The 20,459-nt window shown below is 41.5% G+C and overlaps 1 protein-coding gene across 4 annotated transcripts in view; it reads left to right on the top strand.

Moving 5' to 3' along the window:
• The window catches only part of slc24a3 (solute carrier family 24 member 3), a 130,571-nt gene that overhangs the window by 99,844 nt on the left and 10,268 nt on the right, over nt 1–20,459 (top strand). For all 4 annotated transcript variants that reach the window (XM_026190312.1, XM_026190313.1, XM_026190314.1 and 1 more), the window contains 10 exons: nt 8,924–9,000; nt 11,295–11,369; nt 11,477–11,561; nt 14,695–14,798; nt 15,183–15,257; nt 15,443–15,468; nt 15,560–15,613; nt 16,301–16,428; nt 16,580–16,740; nt 19,549–19,789. In XM_026190312.1, the coding sequence (XP_026046097.1) occupies nt 8,924–9,000; nt 11,295–11,369; nt 11,477–11,561; nt 14,695–14,798; nt 15,183–15,257; nt 15,443–15,468; nt 15,560–15,613; nt 16,301–16,428; nt 16,580–16,740; nt 19,549–19,789 (1,026 nt within the window). The remainder of the gene's footprint in view (nt 1–8,923; nt 9,001–11,294; nt 11,370–11,476; nt 11,562–14,694; nt 14,799–15,182; nt 15,258–15,442; nt 15,469–15,559; nt 15,614–16,300; nt 16,429–16,579; nt 16,741–19,548; nt 19,790–20,459) is intronic.

Here is a 20,459-nt window from a genome sequence, read left to right as displayed (position 1 = left end):
GGGAAAAACAATGTCTGAACTTACCCGGCCCTGTGTCAGAAGGTAACCAGAACAACTGGTTGTGCCAGTCTTGGCATCCTGCACATTCACATTCACACCATCAGTCTCTGAAGCAAACACTCTAATACAGACAGTCTTTCTTATTCTTGGATCTGTGAGAGCAGAAGTCTTACTTGGTCATCTCAGGCACACACTCTCACTGTCAGCACAGCAGCTTCATCCAACTGCTGATCAGACTTTGATCTTATGAGGGGCAGCCTTGTGTGCAAAAGTCCAAGAATAAAAATATCAATCTGGAAATGAATAATAAGGTAACCTTTATATTTTTGTCTTATCAGTATTACTGTGATGTAGGATAAAACCCAGATAACACCCATGCAGAGCGCTATCCACCTGAGAAAAGTTAAAAAATAAAAATAAAAAAATTCAATGTGTATTGAATGGAACATTAAAGCAGATTTCCCAGTTCTGGGTATTTTGTTCATATTATTAGGCGATTATTATCCACCCACTGGCCGACTTTACTGCAGCTCCTTTTTTGTTCCAATATATGTTTGCTATTTTACATATTTTAGCCAATACACTGAACTGAAATGCAAGCAAAAGATGGTAACTAAGCTACAACATAATGTTGTTAAGTGATTAACGACAGTCTGCTGACTGGATTACTGGAAAATACAGATGGTGCTTTAAACCTTGTTGTGATGTTTTATGATAATCAGCTGACCACTAAAGACCAATAGAAGACATCAAATGACAGACCCGTGTCATTCACAGCTCTAATCTTCTCCTTTTTCCCCTGGCTGTTCCACATCATTTTAGATTCCAATTAAAAACTTATTTTTTCTCTTTCCCATCTGCCTCGCTCGTGTCTTCCCCTTTTACCTCTCTCTTCCTCTTCATGCTGCTGTCAGTTCCTGTAAGCAGACAGGCCTGTGTTGTCTTTGGGCCACGCAGGGCAAAAGCCGCCTGACTCACGAGCTCTCGGCTGTTGAGAGGGAGAATGTCACTGCACATTGGGTTGCCTTCACGTTACACAAGCGCACACACGCAACAAACAAACATACAGGGGGGGGGAGTGCACGTGCATACTCACAGAACACAGATAGTACTCACACAGAGCAAGCCAAGCAAATCCCACATCACACATGCACACGGTCACGCTGGGCCGTGGCTATTTTTAGCCTGGCTGCTCGTACGCAGAGTCATATTCAACAGGAAATCCACAGGATGGCTGTGTATGAAGACGCGGCATATTTTGGCGTGTTGTGATTGACCACTGCTGTTGGACAGAGATTGATTCATGCTGTCACCTCTGACAGGTCGAGGATGGAGGGACAAAGCGGTGTCAAAGTGATATCTTCACTCAATGCGGTGTCAAATGTGTCAAGTGTTGGAGTCAACCTCTGTCCCTCTTTTTTTTCTTTTTTCTTTTTTCTTTTTTTTCAGTGACCCCAGTCGATCAAATCTGTACACATAAAAATGCAGATTTAAGTGTCTCATTACAATAAAGATATTCAGACACAGTGAAGTTCTGGACAGACAGAGGTCCAGAACAGATTAGGTACCCTAAGCCTTTAAGTGATAGTAACTGAAGCGTTATTTAAAAAGGCTTTACTTGTGCCAACTCTTTTAACCTAACCTTTAATTTCAAAAATTCTTAAAAGTGTATCTGTATCATCTTCAGCTTCAGTTTATGAAAGTTTCATTTTTTAGTAATTCTTCAGTAAAAATGTACTGTAATGATGTAATGTAACAATCTAACTTTTTGGATAAAAACTCTGCTTTAATGTTCCCAGCAGATGAGCCCCAGATTGAGTTTTACTCCATTTACTTCCTTGTTCTTCCTGTTTGGATCCATTTTGAATCGTTCATAGTTGCTTATTTTGTCCAGATACAATCTGTAATTGGAACAAAATGCAGTTTCTTACAATTCCTTATTTGAAATGTTTCATCCTGCAAAACTTCTGCTCTTCATTTACCCATTGCCAAGATGAGTCCTGATCTTGTAGCTCTGTTCTTTCTCTATTATTACACCTACTTAACTCAGGGTGAATGTGCTCAGAGCTGACTGAAGTAATTCTGTCAGCTCTCTCTGTTCCTTTCTGCAACCAAAAATACTGAGCTCTTATTAAAGCTCTTATTAAACTCAGAGTTTATCTTTAAACTCAGAGTTTGTCGAACATGCTGTCTGGAATTGGCCCCAGGTTATGTTCCAGATTAGAAACCAGTGCATATGGTATCACTTCATCACCACGTTTGTGGATCCTTTTGTGTGTGTAGAGTCTACAGGGTCTATGTCTGTGTTTTTTTTAATAGCATCTAAAGTCTCTATGATGAACAGATTTCAGATTCTTCTTGATTATTGTTTTTATCCATCCATCCATTTTCTTCCGCTTATCCGGGTCTGGGTCGCGGGTGCACCCCCCACAGGACACCCCAAGGGACACGTTCGAATGCCTTCTCCAAGTTCACAAAACACAGAATCTTTTCGAGGCAGTCCGAAAGTCCTCTCCGAACTCCGCCCACACCCGAGTTTTTGCTTCCGCCACCGCCCGCGCCGCATTCCGCTTGACCTGTCAGTACCTATCAGCTGCCTCCGGAGTCCCACAGGCTAACCAAGCCTGGTAGGACTCCTTCTTCAGCTTGGTGGTTCCCCTTACCTCTGGTGTCCACCATTGGTTCGAGGATCTGGTGATACGATTACGAAATCGATCATCGACCTGTGGCCTAGAGTGTCCTGGTGCCACATGCACTTATGGACACTCCCATGTTCGAACATGGTGTTCATTATGGCCAAACTGTGGTTTGCACAGAAGTCCAATAACAAAACACCGCTCGGGTTCAGATCTGGGAGGCCGTTCCTCCCAATCACGCCCTTCCAGGTCTCGCTGTCATTGCCCACAGAAGCACTGACGTCTCCCAGTAGGACAACAGAGTCCCGCTCGGCGCATAAGCACAAACAACGGTCAGGACCCGTTCCCTGTCCTGAAGGCGAAGGGAACGTTTTTATTGTTTTTACCACAAACAATTTTGAAACAGCAGTATAATGCTAAAAATTCAACCTATTTTTACTTACTGACTGTAGACCAAAACATACCATGTTTTAATTCAGTTTTTACATTTATACTTTTAAACTGTTAAAAGTTTAGACTACCAAGACAATAGCTGAGAAAATAAAAACTAAAACTGTCTTTTAAAATTTAATCTAATTATTCTTAGCAACAGAGCAGCTTTTTGAAGACATTTATTAGTAATTGTTCAGATGCTACCAATGCAACCCCATTCATATGAATGCACAGGCGAAACCCTGAGTTAGCTTAGCGAATTGCTAATCAGCTGGGGTTTTTTTGTTTGTTTGTTTCTTTTTTCTGCATTTGGCTCTTTTGCCATCAGAATTATTGTCTAAAGGCGAAGAAAGATGCCCAACGGATTTACTTTACCAAATTGACCATCCCAGCCTTGCTGTAATGGTCCATTTGATTCACCTTTTATTGTTTATTTTATTTTCACTTGCTGAATACGGGACAGACTTGACTGGGGGAAAGAAGGGGAGAAAGAAAGAGGGAAAGAGAAACAGCTGAGAAGAGGGACGGGGGAGAAGGGCAAAAAACAAAAACCAACAGAACGGGCAGAAATAAGAAATGCATATATCGATCACCTGGGTCACCTGCTGAGAAAGAAAAAAGAAAACAAGCAGAAGAGAACAAGAGTAATAGAATAAACAGCATCACAATGATATATGGGAATATGACAGTAAATACTAAATATCAAACATTATTGTGCAGCACATAAGATCAACAGAACACAGTGTGCTTTGAGGTAGGAGCCAAAAAGGGTGTAGTTTGTGGGTGTGATCACCCGTGTTTACACCTGTGAGCATGGACGCGCTTATATTTAAAAGGTTCCTACATGTAATAATCTGCTAGAGGGTGTGGGGGGGCAACTGCCCCGTCCTCCAGGGCATGAAGCAGGTATGGAGGAGATCAAAACTCCAGACATGCAGAGGCTCCCAGAACACAAGAGACCAAGGAAGACCAACAGAGGGGCAGCCGCGCCACTGTCCCAGTAAGAGCTGAGGAGAGTCCCAGATGAGAGCTCACTCAGCAGCCGCGGAGCAGAAGCCAGGGGGAGTTGCAGTGACGCGCCCGTGAGCTCCGCCGGCAGCCAGCTGTGCCTGAGTGACCGAGCCCCAGGCCGAGAGGCCGGGGGCACCCCACCCCCGAAGTGGCCCGAGCGAGCCCCAGGCTCCAGGCCCCGATAAGCGGCCGCCAAGGAGTGAGCAGGTGTGTACCCGGACGCCCATCCCCAGACACAAAGAACCACCAACGCACCGACACCTGAGGAAGTCCGCCACTGGCAGGGGAAGTGGTGGTGGGGGGAGATAGGCCTCCAAACCTTGGAGGGCCTGAGATGTCCCCAGAGAGGTGGCGTCTGATACCCAACCTGACATATAGACACAGAAATACAGGCACACACAGACACAAACATCCATTCCCACCCTCATGCTCTCATATGCACTTACTCCACACTCAACCAACGTGGAGACAGACATAAAGAGACGCTGTACACACGATCACACTCCCCAAGCGTACTCTACGAACCGGGTCTAGGTACCCTTGCCCCTGGAGGGGGAAACTGCACCCAGACCCAGGTGGTGTTACCCTTTTCCCTGCGGTGGGGGGGGGGGGCAGACCGCCCCGACTCCGCAGCAGCAGGGCGGCCCCACATTCCAGAATTGCTAACAATGTTCCCAATGTTAGAGTAAGTGAATCCAGACAATGGAACGATGCCCAATCTATGTTAAACTCACTAGAACAGGTCTCTGCCAATCACTTCTTGATATCAGATACCATCCCACAAAACTTGGATAAAATGTAATGTGGGTGATCAAACCTCCAGCCTCGCAACCATTCAGGGCATCTGTCTCAGCTTACATGAGATTATTTGCAGAAGTAGGGGACTAGTGATTGTATTCAAATCCTGTTTCCAGTGTCAGCAGTCGCAGTCTGATTCTCTCTTTTGAGGCATAGACATTTGTCAAAAGCTTCAACAGTCTTGTTCTGTGTGCTGATTTATTGTCAACCAAGAATATGTACAAGACTTTGGTGAGTTCAGATTGTCATGTGGTTTAAATTTATGTTTTGCTGAGATTTGTGACATGCATATTTTCTACATTTTTGCTGTTTAACATGTTCCCAAGTTAAACTGTAAAACGTATGTCACCAACTGTGACAATTAATCCTTTAGCAGCGTTGTCATCAGCTTTTAATGAGTCTGTGCTTCACAATCAGCATTAGGACTGTAATCTGAGTCCCTCTGAATTTGTGCTTCTTTGATTTCTACTTGTACTGATCTGCTGGATGTGGTGGCTTCTTTTAGGATAAAAGCTTTAAGCCAGTGATGGATCCATGCAAGAAGATGGCAAAGGGATCATGAAGTGTGCTTCTATATTTTAAGAAACTTCTTACTTGTAATACCAGAGAGCTATTAGACCTCTTAAAGAAAAGATTTCTACTATCAGCACTTTTTTCTCTGGTCTTCGATCATGCTGCTTCTCCTGTATGTCCATTGTCTTTGAGAATTTCCTCCCCTTTAACTGAAATAGATCAGCATCCCACCCCATGTTCAAAGATGTTTTTAATACCCTTGGGCCATGTATTGTTGACCTGATTTACTCCTCCCTGATATCTGGCTGTGTCCTGGCTGCTTTTAGACATGCTGTAGTACAACCTTGAAACCCAAGTAACTTGGATTCTTCCTTCCTCTTTAATTCCATGCCCATTTCTGAATCCCCTTTTCTACCAAAGGACTTTAAAAAGGTAGTTTTTAACCAACTACAACCATGCCTGGATTTATTTGAAATTTCTAAGAAGTTCCAGTCTGGTTTCATATTATGACATGGAAACAGACCTTTTAAGAGTTTTTAGTGTCCTGCTTTTAACTGTTGATTCTTGTGTTCTTGGATCTGACTGCTGCATTTGACACCATAGAGCGTAGCATTCTAGCATTTGATCAACAGATTAGCTCTGTTGTTAAGACAAACTTTTTTCAATTAAGCCTTCTCAGTAAGGTGAAGTACTGCTTCCCTCCATGTTACTCTGAGACAGTAAAAGGCACCTTCATTACTTCTCAGTTAGACTATTGTAATTCTTTGGATGTCAGCCCTGATAAGTCGCTACTTCTTGCCTGGAGGCTATACAAAATGCAGCAGCTCAACTTAAAGGAAAGACCAGCCTTCCGGGCTTCCTGCATTGGCTTCCAGTCCCTTCATGATCCAGTTTTTCTTCTTACTTTCAAGACAAGTGCTGCCAGACACGTGGCAGCACTTCTGCTATCATTTTGTTTGTAGTTAACAAAAAAAATGCAGACATAAGTGTACACATTAGTTTTTGACTCCTAGTGAAAATTGTTTTCTTTACAAATGACTCTCTTACTGAACTAACACTTTAACATGTTTGTGCTTGCTGCTTATATTACTTTCATATTAAATAATTTGCACTCAACAATAAACAAATACACCCTAACAAAAAAATTCAAGGGCCAAATTGCATTATCTTTCTTCACGTCAATATACAGGCCGCAAGTAGGGGCGATGTTGGCCGCAAGTGGTCCCCAGACCGTGGGTTTGAGACCTGTGGTTTAAAGAAATTACAAGAAAGCTTGCCTAAGAGAGTTTGTGCTGTCTTAACAAACAAATGTGTACTTTCAAGCTCTTTAGAATTGTCACTGCACCTATTTCCTGTTTTCCTAGCAAATTATAAAGAAACTCTGTGGATATACATTTCATAGGAACAAATGCATATCCACACATTACTGATTTAGTGTTTAGTGCTTTATTGTGATTCTATAAGTACGTAGACCTGGGCCCAGAACAGAGCCCTGTGGGATACTGGGACAAACTGGTAGTGGAGAGCAATGTCAAATTTAACAAAGTTAAAAAAGAAAGTTTTGTTAAGTTTTGTTAATGGTGTTAAATGGCTTCCGTATATCCACTTATAAATGCAATCCATTATTACTCAAGTACATGCAAATTGAGCACTGGAGGAAAAATCTTGGGCTGCTCTACCACCCTTTAATTTACAGGCTGAAGTTTTGATTTTAGTCTTTTTTAACTTGTTGCAGTTAGGGCTGGGCCATATCATACCGTTCACGGTAATACTGGTATAATTTTGGGCAACGATAGAAAAATGAAATATCACGATAGAATATGGGTAAAACGCGCATGGGCAGTGCCTTTGTTTTCATACGTACATGTCGGAAAAAGCATGGCGGCGAAAGCAAATCGTTGAATGAAACGGATGAACCAGAATTGGTTTGTAAAAATGCTGCAACTTCAGTGTGGAACTGGTTTAGCTTTCGTCCGTCAGATACACAACAAAGCACTATTTTTGGTAGCGCATGCTAGCGGGCCGTCGTTATTATTTTTTGGAAAATACGGCACACTTAAAATCAATCCTTTGATTTTTCTGAAAATCGACAGTGCCCCTTATAACCCCGTGTGCCTTATGTATGAACTCTGGTTGTGTTTACTGACCTCGAAACTATTTTATGTACACGGCGCTCGAAAATCTGTCAAATGTTTTAGTACAACTTTGCTAAGCTACGAAGCCGCACCGCTTGATGGATTGTCGGAGCATTACCGCTATCGTAGTCAGGAGCCTGGCGGAGTGATACGTACTGTGCTTTAACATAATATTACCGTATTGTGTGTATAACTTCTTTTAATTTTTGTGGATATTATACATGGTTATGCTGAGGATATGTCGGCCAGTTTCCACTGGAAATGCCTTTTGGTTAAACTGTCAGCGAGGAATTTGCATTTGCACTGTTAAATTTTTATATAACTTTAATACACATAAAAAACAGCTGCTTGTTTAAGTGAAAATACATTGATGTTTTTTTTCACTAATAAAGTTGTGGAGTTGTAAAGTATTTTGTCTAGTGTCAATTGTGTGTGTGAATGTGTGTGTGAATGGGTGGATGACTGGATATGTAAAGCACTTTGGGGTCCTTAGGGACTAGTAAAGCGCTATATAAATACAGGCCATTTACCATTTTCATTTGTCAATTATATCATCAGTTATATCGTTATCGCAAATTTTCAAATGTTTATCGTGATAAATATTTTTGGTCATATCGCCCTGCTCTAGTTGCAGTGTGTTTCTGTTTCCAGCGTTTTCATTTTAAAAAGAAGATCATAAACCTATGAAGCAAACATCTTTCATTAGAAAGAAAGAGAAAGAGCTTGTACTGAATTTTTAGGTTTGAAGTGTTTACCTGTACTAAACATATTGTGGCACTAGTTATTAGGAATTTTCAACATTCAAGTATAATGACTGGTTTTCTCAATTCACATTTCCATGAATGATTTTAATTATGACCACAGTCTTAAACCAAGAGGAAACGGTTAAAGTGAGTTACTTTAAAATGAAAAACAGACTACCGCTCTGCGTGCTGTTATAATTTTTTTGTGTGCTTTAAAAATTTCTTTGTCGTTTTCCTTCCTGTGGGTAAATTTATTCATAATTGCCATTTGAGATTCTTCTCTGACTTTAATTGCAAATCGCTAACAGACAAAAGCTAGACTTAAAAACGATGGAACCGATCATGGGAAATGAGTGTTCAATTGCCTTGTGTTTATCTTTGGATTTCAACAGTTGCCTTTGTTTGAAGTCACTGTAGTGCAACTTCTTTTTCTTAATTTCTCTCCCTATTGGATATTAAATTCAGTCATCCTTTGGACCTGTATCTGTGTTTGATTGTATTTATATGTTTATTTGTCTTTGTTTGGCTGATGAGCTATTTCATGAGGCCCTCAGGGTATCTTCCTTGAGCTACAGTCAGTATTTAATTGCTCAGATTTTGCCTCCTTTCACTGTTTCAGCATGTGTAAGTGATTTTTCCCCCTCTCTCGCTGCAGCAATCCATGAGTTCCCCAGGGATTACTTCACCAACAAGCAGCGCGTGGAAGGAGCAGTGGGTCTGCACGTGCTTTGCGTGAGTGTCACCTGCAGCACACTACATGGACACTTGAATGTTTTGGAGTTAAAGTTGTTGCATATCCAAAGTAGTTCTAGCTTTCTTCTTTTCAGTGGCTTTAAATGCTTTAAAATAGATTGTCTTCCATTTGAATGGGTCTTAATTTTTTTTGTCACATCTCTGAAACTTTCAAACTCACAAACTGAGTGTTTACCCCTGCTATGTATTTGCATCATGCAATTCAACAGGACCATTAACCTTCCTGCCTTCTTGGGACCTTTTTGTGCCACTGCTATGTGTTAAATGGCTGCCATTTCCACTGTGTTCAGTGGAATATAACCAAACTTGCCACAGGATAGTTTTTACCTGTCAATGTTAATATTCCAGTGTGAATTCCTTAAATCAGCCTAAAATGGCTGAGCAGCAGAAATCCCCACACCCATCACCCTGGGGACCATTTTCTGCCCATTGACTTCCATTATAAACGCTATTTTTCATCCCCAAATTATCATTATATGATTTTATTTTTTCTTCTTTTCTTGGATGTCAATGAAGACTCAGGGCCTTGAAGTTTTAATTTTTAAATTGCAAAAAAAATGCAAAAAAATAATGGCAGGTCAAAATGTATGTTGGTGCCAATCTTTGGTCCATCTAAAGGCCTACTTATAATGACAATCACATATTACTTCAACTGGTTTTTTGTGGAAATATTTAGTTTCGTTTTTTGTTTTTTGGGGCTTATAACACAGGGCGCTCATGTAATAACACTGGGATTTGAAGGGTTAAAACAACGAAAATATAATTAAAACTTTACATGAATATTTCAGGGAGAAGTAGTTTTACAAGGTTGGCTAATTTAAAGTGGAATAAAATATGGATATATGGTCTTTTTATGGCGTTTTTGGGCGTGGCTGAGAATGGTCCCTAGGGTAATGGGTGTGAGTTTTTTAAAGGATGGCAGGAGGGTTAAGGTTGTGGGGGTTTTTCAGGCAGGTTTGTTTCTGATCCACATGGAGATAAGAAAGGTAGATAATGTTGTGTAGGCAGAAGACTGAAGGATTCAGCTTAATGATTTTAGCCATGAAGATACAAAAACCTCTTTACTTAGCCTCGTGAGGAATTAGTGAGACCACACGGGCTGCCAGGATAGTACTGTACCGCTAGAAACACTGAAGTTCATTAGAAGAAGAAGGAGGACTTTGCTAGTTAGCCTTCATGTAACAGTTTATGCCTGCCATTGTTGTCTGTTGACAATGATGTCACAACTGCTGGTTTATGGTGTGCTTTGAGGTCTTTTTGCAGTAGTTTCTCATGCTCTTCCCAACTTTTGTCAGTCTGGGAACACAATTGTGTGAACTCTGTATCAGTGTACTCTTTGGTATATCAATGCATAAGCAAAGAGATTGTGAGATGGCAGAGGATTGTTGTGTATCAGGGCGGGATGAAAGGTACTGCTGAAAAAAAAACCCGCTAAAATATCTTTGGTTGTTTGTTTTTTTAATTACTTTACTTTCAGCAGCTATGAAGACCAGACCACATCTGCAACTGCTTGCAGTTAGTTGCAAGTTTCAGTATCATGGAGTCACTCTGCGTTCAATTTGCAATTGAATGTGGGTCAACTTGCCCATTCCATGCATTTACATGCAGTCTGTTTGGGATACCTGTGACATTACCTGCGATAAATTGATGAACTTGTAAATCTGTTTCCATTTACATGCTCAGAAATTTACAATGAATTTTTGAAGCTGCTGCTATATAAATTCATAACGTCTTCTGGTTAACAGTGACGTAGTTGGTCCACAACAGTGATTTAATTGCAAACTGACATAAGTGTTTAGCAGCCTAGAAACATGGCAAGGTTTAGCCTTGTTCCATAGAAATAAATTCAAGCATGTTTTACAGAAGTACAGATGTGCTAGACTGTTCTGGGAAGATTATTGCTGAACTTTTGACCAGCTGTTCCCAGCTACTTTCAGCTTTTATGCTTTACTAAGCCCCACCAATCTTTGGCTGAAGTCTGGAAGCAGAGTATTGTTAAATACGTAAGTAAGCGCATTTTCCAACAGTTCCTTGGCAAACTGATGAGTTTTAGTAATATGTCGGTGTATTATTTTATCTGCTTGTAACTCTTTGCTGGGCTTTCAGGTTTAGTCTCAGCAAACATCAAGTAAATGACAACAGAAGCTGAGATTAAACTGCAAACAAAGAAAATAGAGCACAAATGTTTTTTTGTTTTTGTTTTTTCAGCAGGGGGTCTTATCCAGTTGTAAGTGTATACTGTTCTTCACCTGTGTGTCTTTGGCCATCTGCAGGCAGTCTACATGTTCTATGCTCTGGCGTTGGTGTGCGATGACTACTTTGTCCCCTCGCTAGAGAAGATATGCGAGGTAACAAACATTGTAGACTGTAACTGCACTGCTGCTGCACTAACATCACACACTCTTACTGCCACGCTGTGATGCTTAGAATATCTTTCTCTCCCCTCGTCCACCAGCGTCTGCATCTGAGTGAGGATGTTGCAGGAGCGACCTTCATGGCAGCAGGCAGTTCAGCGCCTGAACTGTTTACCTCTGTCATTGGTGAGACAGAGACATACACACACACACATTTTAGATATAATTTAGCTGTACAGCCATTAATAGTACAGTTTGATAATAGCATACTAATAGTGAGGCAATAATTTGTTAATAAAGGGGTTAAAAGTAAATACATATTTAGAGATAATTTATAGCAACTATAATACGGTGTTTACACATTTTCACATCTGAGCTTATACTGAGTTGATATTTTACTTCAACTTAGCTTATTCTGTCGGCTTATTATCTAGCTAATATAACATTGTTGCCAGTTTTTAATCCAGATATTGGGCAGATATTACCACTGTTACAGCTCCAGCTGGAATCCTTTGCATCTGACTCCACTCTAATAGAGTATTCAATTCAAATTTATTTATACAGCGCAAAATCACAACAACAGTCACCTCAAGTTGCTTTATGTTGTAAGGTAGACCCTACAGTAATACATGCAGAGAAAAAATGACCTCCTATGAGCAGCACTTTGGTGACAGTGGGAAGGAAAAACTCCCTTTTAACAGGAAGAAACCTCGGACAGAACCGGGCTCAGGGAGGGGCGGCCATCTGCTGCAACCGGTTGGGGTGAGAGAAGAGGGTCTTTTTTGTTTTGGTTTGGTGGGTTTGAAGTACCATAGCTAACACTGGCAGCAGGGCTGTCAAAATATGCTACTCTGATACTAATTGATACTAAAAATTCCTTGGGTTAGATCTCAACTGCAACAGTGCCGTCTTCACCTCCTCCTGCTAACACAGAACTTCCTGCAGAACCACTGCAGACAGCTGAATGCACGATTTCAATTTCATTGTGAACACCTAGGAAACAGCACAACTTTGCGAGGCATTTTAAAGACTGCCACTCTGGTCTTGTTAAGAACTTCTTGAGGTCAGTAACGTGCCCATTTCAACAATGTTGAAGTATTAAACAGTTATCTTAAATGCTAACCTGTCCAACACACATATTGTCGTCATTTACATAGCCATTTAACTATTAGCAGTTACCCATCTGTTACGTTATCATTAAGGTAGCAGCTAGCAGCTATGGCTAATAATAAAATCATAATGCTAACGTGGGAGCTTGGCAGCAAGCGTCATCAGTCCTGGTGATTACTCACTCCAGTGAGCAATTTTAACGTGATAAAATCTGTCTGTGTCTAACAACTGTGACTCTCTTAAAGTCTCAGACTGAAGCTGAGAATGATCTGCCAGCAAGGCTATTGGATTTTAAATTTTGATTTTGTAATTGTTTTCCTCAGTTGTTACAACAATGGTGTTGAATACTGAGTGTTTTCCATCCATCCATCCATCCATCCATCCATCCATCTTCTTCCGCTTTATCCGGGGCAGGGTCGCGGGGGCAGCAACCTAAGCAGAGAAGCCCAGACCTCCCTCTCCCCAGCCACCTCCTCTAGCTTATTCGGGGGAACACCAAGGCGTTCCCAGGCCAGCCGAGAGATATAATCTCTCCAGCGTGTCCTGGGTCTGCCCCGGGGCCTCCTCCCGGTGGGACATGCCCGGAACACCTCGCCCAGGAGGCACCCAGGAGGCATCCTTGTCAGATGCCCGAACCACCTCAGCTGGCTCCTTTCGATGTGGAGCAGCAGCTGCTCTACTCTGAGCCCCTCCCGGATGGCTGAACTTCTCACCCTATCTCTAAGGGAGAGGCCAGCCAGCCTTCGGAGGAAGCTCATTTCTGCCGCTTGTATCCGCGATCTTGTTCTTTCGGTCACTACCCACAGCTTGTGGCCATAGGTGAGGGTAGGGACGTAGATCGACCGGTAAATTGAGAGCTTCGCTTTTACACTCAGCTCCCTCTTCACCACGATGGACCGGTGCAGCGTCCGCATCACTGCGGCCACTGCAAGAATCCATCTGTTGATCTCCGGCTCCCTTCTCCCATTACTCGCAAACAAAACCCCGAGATACTTGAACTCCTCCACTTGGGGCAGGAACTCATCCCCGACCCGGAGTGGGCTCTCCACCCTTTTCTGGCTGAGAACCATGGCCTCAGATTTGGAGGTGCTGATCCTCATCCCCGCTGCTTCACACTCAGCTGCAAACCGTTCCAGTGCGAGCTGGAGGCCCTCACCCAATGAAGCCAACAGAACCACATCATCTGCAAAAAGCAGAGATGAGATTCTGAGGCCACCGAAGTGAAAGCCATCCGCCACTTGGCTGCGCCTAGAAATCCTGTCCATAAAATTATGAACAGAATCGGTGACAAGGGGCAGCCCTGGCGGAGCCCAACACCCACCGGGAACGAGTCCGACTTATTGCGAACCAAGCTCTTGCAATGGTTGTACAGGGATCGAATGGTCTGTAGCAATGGGCCAGACACCCCATACTCCCGCAACACCTCCCACAGGACACCCTGAGGGACACGGTCGAATGCCTTCTCCAAGTCCACAAAACACATGTAGACTGGTTGGGCAAACTCCCATGCACCCTCAAGTATCCTTGAGAGGATAAAGAGCTCCTCTTTATCCTCCTCTGAATGGTAAGTGTTTTGCAGACCCTAAAGTTCTATAGTATGATGTCAATCCCTGGACTATCTGGGTAATATTTATTGCCATCAAAATGTTACTATACTGTTAGTAAAGGTTTTTAAATGTGTCTTCCCATTTTTAGCCTTTAACTCTTGTTAGTGAGAGCCAATCACTTGGCTTGGACACACAATATGGGGAACCAACTGAATGGTAATAAATTCTACCACAATAGTGACCTGGCCAGTGAGCAAGCCAGTAGAAAATACTCGAGAAAGATAGGCCTGGTCAGCAGGTTACCAGCACCCAAACTTTCAAAATAAAAGCCAGCAGTCTGCCTGAGAGTAAATCAATTCAAAACATTAATAGAAAATGTTAAAGTAAGCTGCCAAATATGCTTTTGTGCTTGGCAGTACACCTGGGCAGCCCTCACTAATAAAGTCTATGGGAGAGAAATCCTTCTATAACTCAACAACACATGCAAACAGAGGAACTTATTATGTAAATGCCATCAGTAGTTACCAGCTAGACAAAGGGTCGTGGATCAGTGAAGTACGTCAAGATTACCAAAGAATTGCACCAAGCAGGATGTCTCTGTAACCTGTGGACAGATGACTTGCCATGTGTGGTAATCAGTGATTTCCTTTCCTTCTGCACAGGAGTTTTCATCACTAAAGGTGACGTCGGGGTCGGCACCATTGTGGGATCTGCCGTCTTCAACATCCTCTGCATCATCGGAGTGTGCGGGATATTCGCTGTGCAGGTACAGAATTAACCGCTGATTTTTAGCCGGTGCAGTACACACACTCTGTGACTTGTTTGTTTAGGCCACAGTTTAGATTAAAAACCATTGATGGAAACCTTTTCTGCCTGAATCAGAAAAGGATACGTGTCCTGTTCACTGCTGTAATCCCACTAGGAAAAGAGAAACATACTTGAAAGATTTTTTTTCTTATTTAGATTACATGTTACGTAAAATGCCAAACAGATGCACACACACACACAAAGAGCTTGGCTTATGTTATTAGTGCATGGCAGTGAGAACCTTGTGGGATGTGTTACCCAGTAGAACAAAAGAAGGTGTAGCTGAGCTCCTGTAAGTTGTAGAATTGTCTCAGTCTTCTTGTCTCTCTGTCTTTTCTTCCAGACGATCCGTCTCTCCCGCTGGCCTCTGCTCAGAGACTCAGTCTACTACACCTTATCGATCTCTGCTCTTATAGTGGTAAGAAGCACCTTAAGGTTAACATAGTAACACATCAGATACTTTAAAAGCTCCATACTGGATTTCCTCTATGGAGAAATATTCTAGTTACTCTGATTGTTTCTTTTCTTTTCTTTCCATCTGAAATTATGCCTTCATGTCTTAGATATACTGGTTCTCAGATTTTCACCTCTCTCTTATTACAGTTCATATATGATGAAAAGGTAGTTTGGTAAGTTACACGTTGATTAACTTTGCACACATCTGGCACTTACACTGTACAGTGACACACATGATGAATGCATCCGAACTGTCTTTTCCAGGTGGGAAGCTCTCACGCTGATCCTGATGTATTTTGTCTACATTTTGATCATGAAGTAAGTTCAGTTCATCCACTTTGAGGCTTAAAAATGAACAATGAACTTTTGCTCTGTGCTGGAGTGTAATGTACCCCAACAGTAACAGTTACTAAAATAAGTATTGATACATGTAAGATATCCCTGGGATTAAAATGTCTATTTAAACAGATGAATAACAAACAAATAATAATAATAATAATAATAATAATAATAAATATCTTTTCTTTTGGCAAATTTAGCAGATATATGGATAAATATTAAGTAACACAACAACAATGTGGATATTATCTAGAAAAGAACGTCATGCTCTGTTTCAAATGGATTGTAGTATTTCATTGAAAACAGTGGAAGTTTACTGAATATCAATATTACAAGCAAAAAATACAAAATGTTTTAAATTCTTGCATATTAATGAGTTTAATATAAGACCCGTGATCGGTGTCATTTATTACGCTGCGATATGCAAACTCATCCCATGTGTAACATAATTTATCCTTATGTCTGCAGCAGTATTATATGAATGGGATATATAGAAATGATACATTTCTTTATGTGGGCTGTGCCACACAGCAGCTTATAGAACTTGACAGATCATTTTTGAATATGATCAACCTATCTCTATTGGGAGGCTATCTGCCGTAAAGAGCAATGACTTGACCCAGCTGTACCAAGCAAAGTGTGGTTTTAACCCGACTTCTGTTCCAGACTGAATTCCTACATTGTCCGTTTCCTGGGGAGGAGGAAGAAGAACTCGACCACTTTGAGAAACGGTGCAGCAAATAACACAGAACTGGACGATGGCTGTGATGCTACTGCTGTTCTTTTAAAGAAAGGTACATTTTTATTGAGACTTTGTACGTGTAATGTGGAACTTCTGATCGAGCTAATGTCTCTGCTTCCTGCTCTTTGCAGTCGTAATGCTAAGGAAAATCTTACTGGTTTATTTCAATAGTATAGCTCGTATTCCATGTATGTGCCCCACAGCAAACCACCACAGGAAGACATCTGTGTTAATGGTAGACGAGCTGCTGTCAGCATACCCCCACCAGTTGTCCTTCTCCGAGGCCGGCATGAGGATCATGATCACCAGCCACTTCTCCCCCAGAACTCGTCTCACCATGGCCTCACGAATGCTCATCACTGAGGTAACAGCACACGCAGGTGCACCTCAGCCACACTTTTGATTGAAAAAAAGAGGGGAAAAAAGAGATTGCTGACATTTCCAATTTGAAGCAGACTGCGTTGTGTTTTTCTCCAAGGGGAAAGCGTTTCAGACAGCCTCTTTAGCAAAGTAATCTGGAGCTGTACACAGTCCCTGGCCTACAAATCAGCTCCACCATTGAGGATTCTAGGCATGGCCTGCTATGCTACATTTACAAAGGGCTGTTCAGGACGTGATGGGCAAGCTTGGAACAGAAAGAATCACATGGCATCTTATTTGCCATAGTAGTTGAAGAGTTTGTATTGTCTGTGATTTGGTTTTCATTGCAGCTCTCCGTGTGCGCATTAATCAGTCAGAATGTTTTTCTCTGTCTGCACAGAGAGTTTCATTGCCTGTCAAGCTGTTGCATTGTGAACATATTTGCATAAGGCAATGACAGCGGTGATAATGACAGACAGACAACCATGGGGGGGTACCAGTGAGATAATTACAAAAAGACAGCTTGATTTGCAGTTGTTTTGTGTCACTTTCAGTCTGTGATATAGACTGTACATAAAAAGATGGATGCAGCTTCTAGGTCTGAAAAGTCAAGCCAGTGCAGACGTGCTGTAAACCTGCATTCTTTCAAATGGCCAACAGAGGGCAGCTCTTCGGATTGCTAAATTAGCTGTACTGTATTATGTTGAAAACAGCCATCAGCTCCTTTGCATCTATGATCTTTATAATTCAATAAACAGTTCCCTCATGACTTTAAGATCAAAGTTTTGAGACAAATTCAGTTGTTTTGTTTTCTGTTTCTTTTAAATTAAGTTCTTTTAATAGAGTCAGAAATTATGATAAAACAGGCAGTGGTTTAGAGCAGGCCTACCTCATGTTATGTCCAGTCTCACCACACAAAGATTGGGGCACAAATTGCTCCGCTTGGGCCTTCACAAGACCTCTTTAACAAAGGCATCCATCAGTATATACACTCTATGACCCGAGATGCTTAAGTGTGTGGGCCTTCTTATCATCTGTGTCCAGGGTCCCCTTCTCTTATAAGCCGCTTTGAATATCAGTCTCTGTTTTTAAAACAGCCTTGTCTCTTCAGTCAAATATTTTGAATTATACGCAGTTTTTTCCACGAAATTATCAGTAGGTGTAGGTGCTGGTGAATTTATCAAATGACATGTTTGACAGTCAATACTTACCACACTGAGGATCTGTGCAAATCCTGCCTCGCATCAGACCGCTGTGACACCTGACGGCCCCCACTGTGGTGCCCCTACATCTGTTGCTTTAAGAAAAAGTAGAACCATAGCTTATAGACTGGGGTATAAACACGCAATATATGTTGTGTATTAAACTGAAAAGAGTAATGGATAGAATTAAACAATATCACCCAAAGATAGTCTTTATTCAAGAAACACACTTACTCGCGAGTGAAATTGCCCAGATAAGGAGGAGATGGTCAGGTCAGGCTTTCTTTAGCCACTTCTCAACACATGCTAGAGGAGTGGCAACACTCATTCATAAATCAGTGCCCATGTGTATTAAAAAAAACCATCTTGGACCCTGCAGGGTGATTCATTATCCTACAATGCTGAACCAAGACTTAATATTAGTTCATTTATATGGCCCCAATATCGACGACTCCAGCTTTTATAACAATCTATTCCTCTCTATTGCAGCCCTCCACGGTGAGATAATTGTTGGGGGGACTTTAATTGTACCCTAGAGCCTAAGCTTGATAGATCATCAGGTTTAGACTCTTCCCATCCAAAATCTAGACAAGCCATACAACACTTTATGTCTGAATTGAATCTTAAAGATATATGGAGATTAAAAAATCCAACAGGGAGAGAATACTCTTGCTATTCAGCCAGTCATAATAGTCGCAGTCGCATAGATTATTTTCTTATTTCAAACTCTCTTATCTCCAGGATTAACAGCTTTTCATATAAAAGTGTGCTTATATCTGATCACTCATTAACCACGCTTAACTTCTCAGGTACAACAGCTTTTAAACGTAATCCTATTTGGCGTTTAAAACCACACTGGCTGCACAATCAAAAATTCTTGGAATACGTAGGCAAAAATATTGATGACTATTTTTACTTTAATAAATCCGAAACTACAGCCTCAGTAAGATGGGAAGCCTTTAAGGTTTTTATTCGTGGGCAGATGATAAGCTACACTAAAAACAAAGCAGATAAAAATTATTCTGAGATGTTGGACCTTGAAGGTCAAATAAAAGAAGTGGAACTTGAGATAAACCTAAATGACTCTAAAGAAAAACAACGAATATAATATTTTCTGTGGAATCTTAAAGTAGGTGAATGTTAACAACTACAGTACAGTCTTAAGCTCTCTAGTAGAGGAGTCTGGCCCTCACAATATTATACTGCTGCAGGAAAGACTGAGATTTGTTTTGTGCAAATGCACAGGAGCTCATGTTCACTCACAATGTGATTATCTTCTCAGGGCTGCAGTTTATATAACAAATTATTGTTTTACTTTTACTTTTGTCAGCAAAAGAACAAAACAGGCCCAGAGAGGCTGCAAGCAAGAAAGTCAGAGACAGAGCAGGAGAACCGTGAACATCAGCTTAACCTCCCCGCTGTCAAGTGTCAACACCACTTAGACATCCACTGTTGTTTTCACATTCATTCTGATACGAGTTAAAATAAAGTACATTTATATAGGATGAGTTCACAACAGTCATTTAACCTTGCATCAGATCTGACCAGTCTCCCTTCTGTGTTTGTGTGTTTGTGAATGTGCTTCTTGTGTTTGCGGCGGCGACGTATAGAGGCAGCGTCTAATCAACACGCGGACTTTGACTAACGGTGACTCTGAGGTTCCCGTGAAGGGAGGGAGCAGGTGGGGCATAGAAAATGGGCTGTCTGGAGCCGAAAGGGGCGTCGGCGTTCGGCGCGATGACAGAGAGGCCGGCAATGAGACGGATAACGAGGACAACGAGAACAATGAGAATGATGAAGAGGAAGAAGAGGAGGAAGGAGAGGGACCTTACGTACCATTCCAATGCCCAGGTAAACCTTTAGATGACTCTTGTTTTTAAGAGTGATGTATTTTTCAATCAAACCACAGCGAGCGGTCGCAGACTTGGTCCCCATCTTTGAAGAAACCATTTCAAACTCAACAAGGATGCAACTTTATTGCACCCAGTTTCAATCATTTTGGTCGTCCCGCGGTCCCTAACCACTGTTTTCTCTAACACGACTAGAAGCATGGATCAGCAGACCTCTTTGCAAATGTTTAGTTTTATTTCTTGAGAATTGTTAATTACTTTCAGAGAAAACAGGTTTTGGTGCAGGGACAATTGAAAGAAACCTGCTATAATATTTATGCTAAGCTAGGCTAAGTTTCATACTTTCATACTAAAACACTTTTTCTCATAATCTGTTTACTTGTTGTTAAAATAAAAAGTCATGCAAAAAGTTGTATCCCAGTTAACTTCTAATTTTATTTAAGTTGACTTAAGTTTCCACCTCCAGGCTTGATTTATTTAAAACGATGAACAAAAAGAGTGAAGCACAAAAGCGTAATCATGAAAAGTAGACCAACGTAAGAAGTGACGGGATAATTTTACTGACAAACTCAATCATGTTCAGAGAGGGATGCGATTCATTTGATTAAAATAACGTTATCCCATTTAAACAAAAGAGGAGAACAGAAAAAACATCACTCTGCTTGTTAATT

This window comes from Astatotilapia calliptera, chromosome 13 (genome assembly GCF_900246225.1).
Source record: "Astatotilapia calliptera chromosome 13, fAstCal1.2, whole genome shotgun sequence".
NCBI classification, from domain to species: Eukaryota; Metazoa; Chordata; class Actinopteri; order Cichliformes; family Cichlidae; genus Astatotilapia; species Astatotilapia calliptera.
The sequence above is the reverse complement of the archived record's forward strand: the minus strand, read 5'-3'. Positions and strand labels throughout refer to the sequence as shown.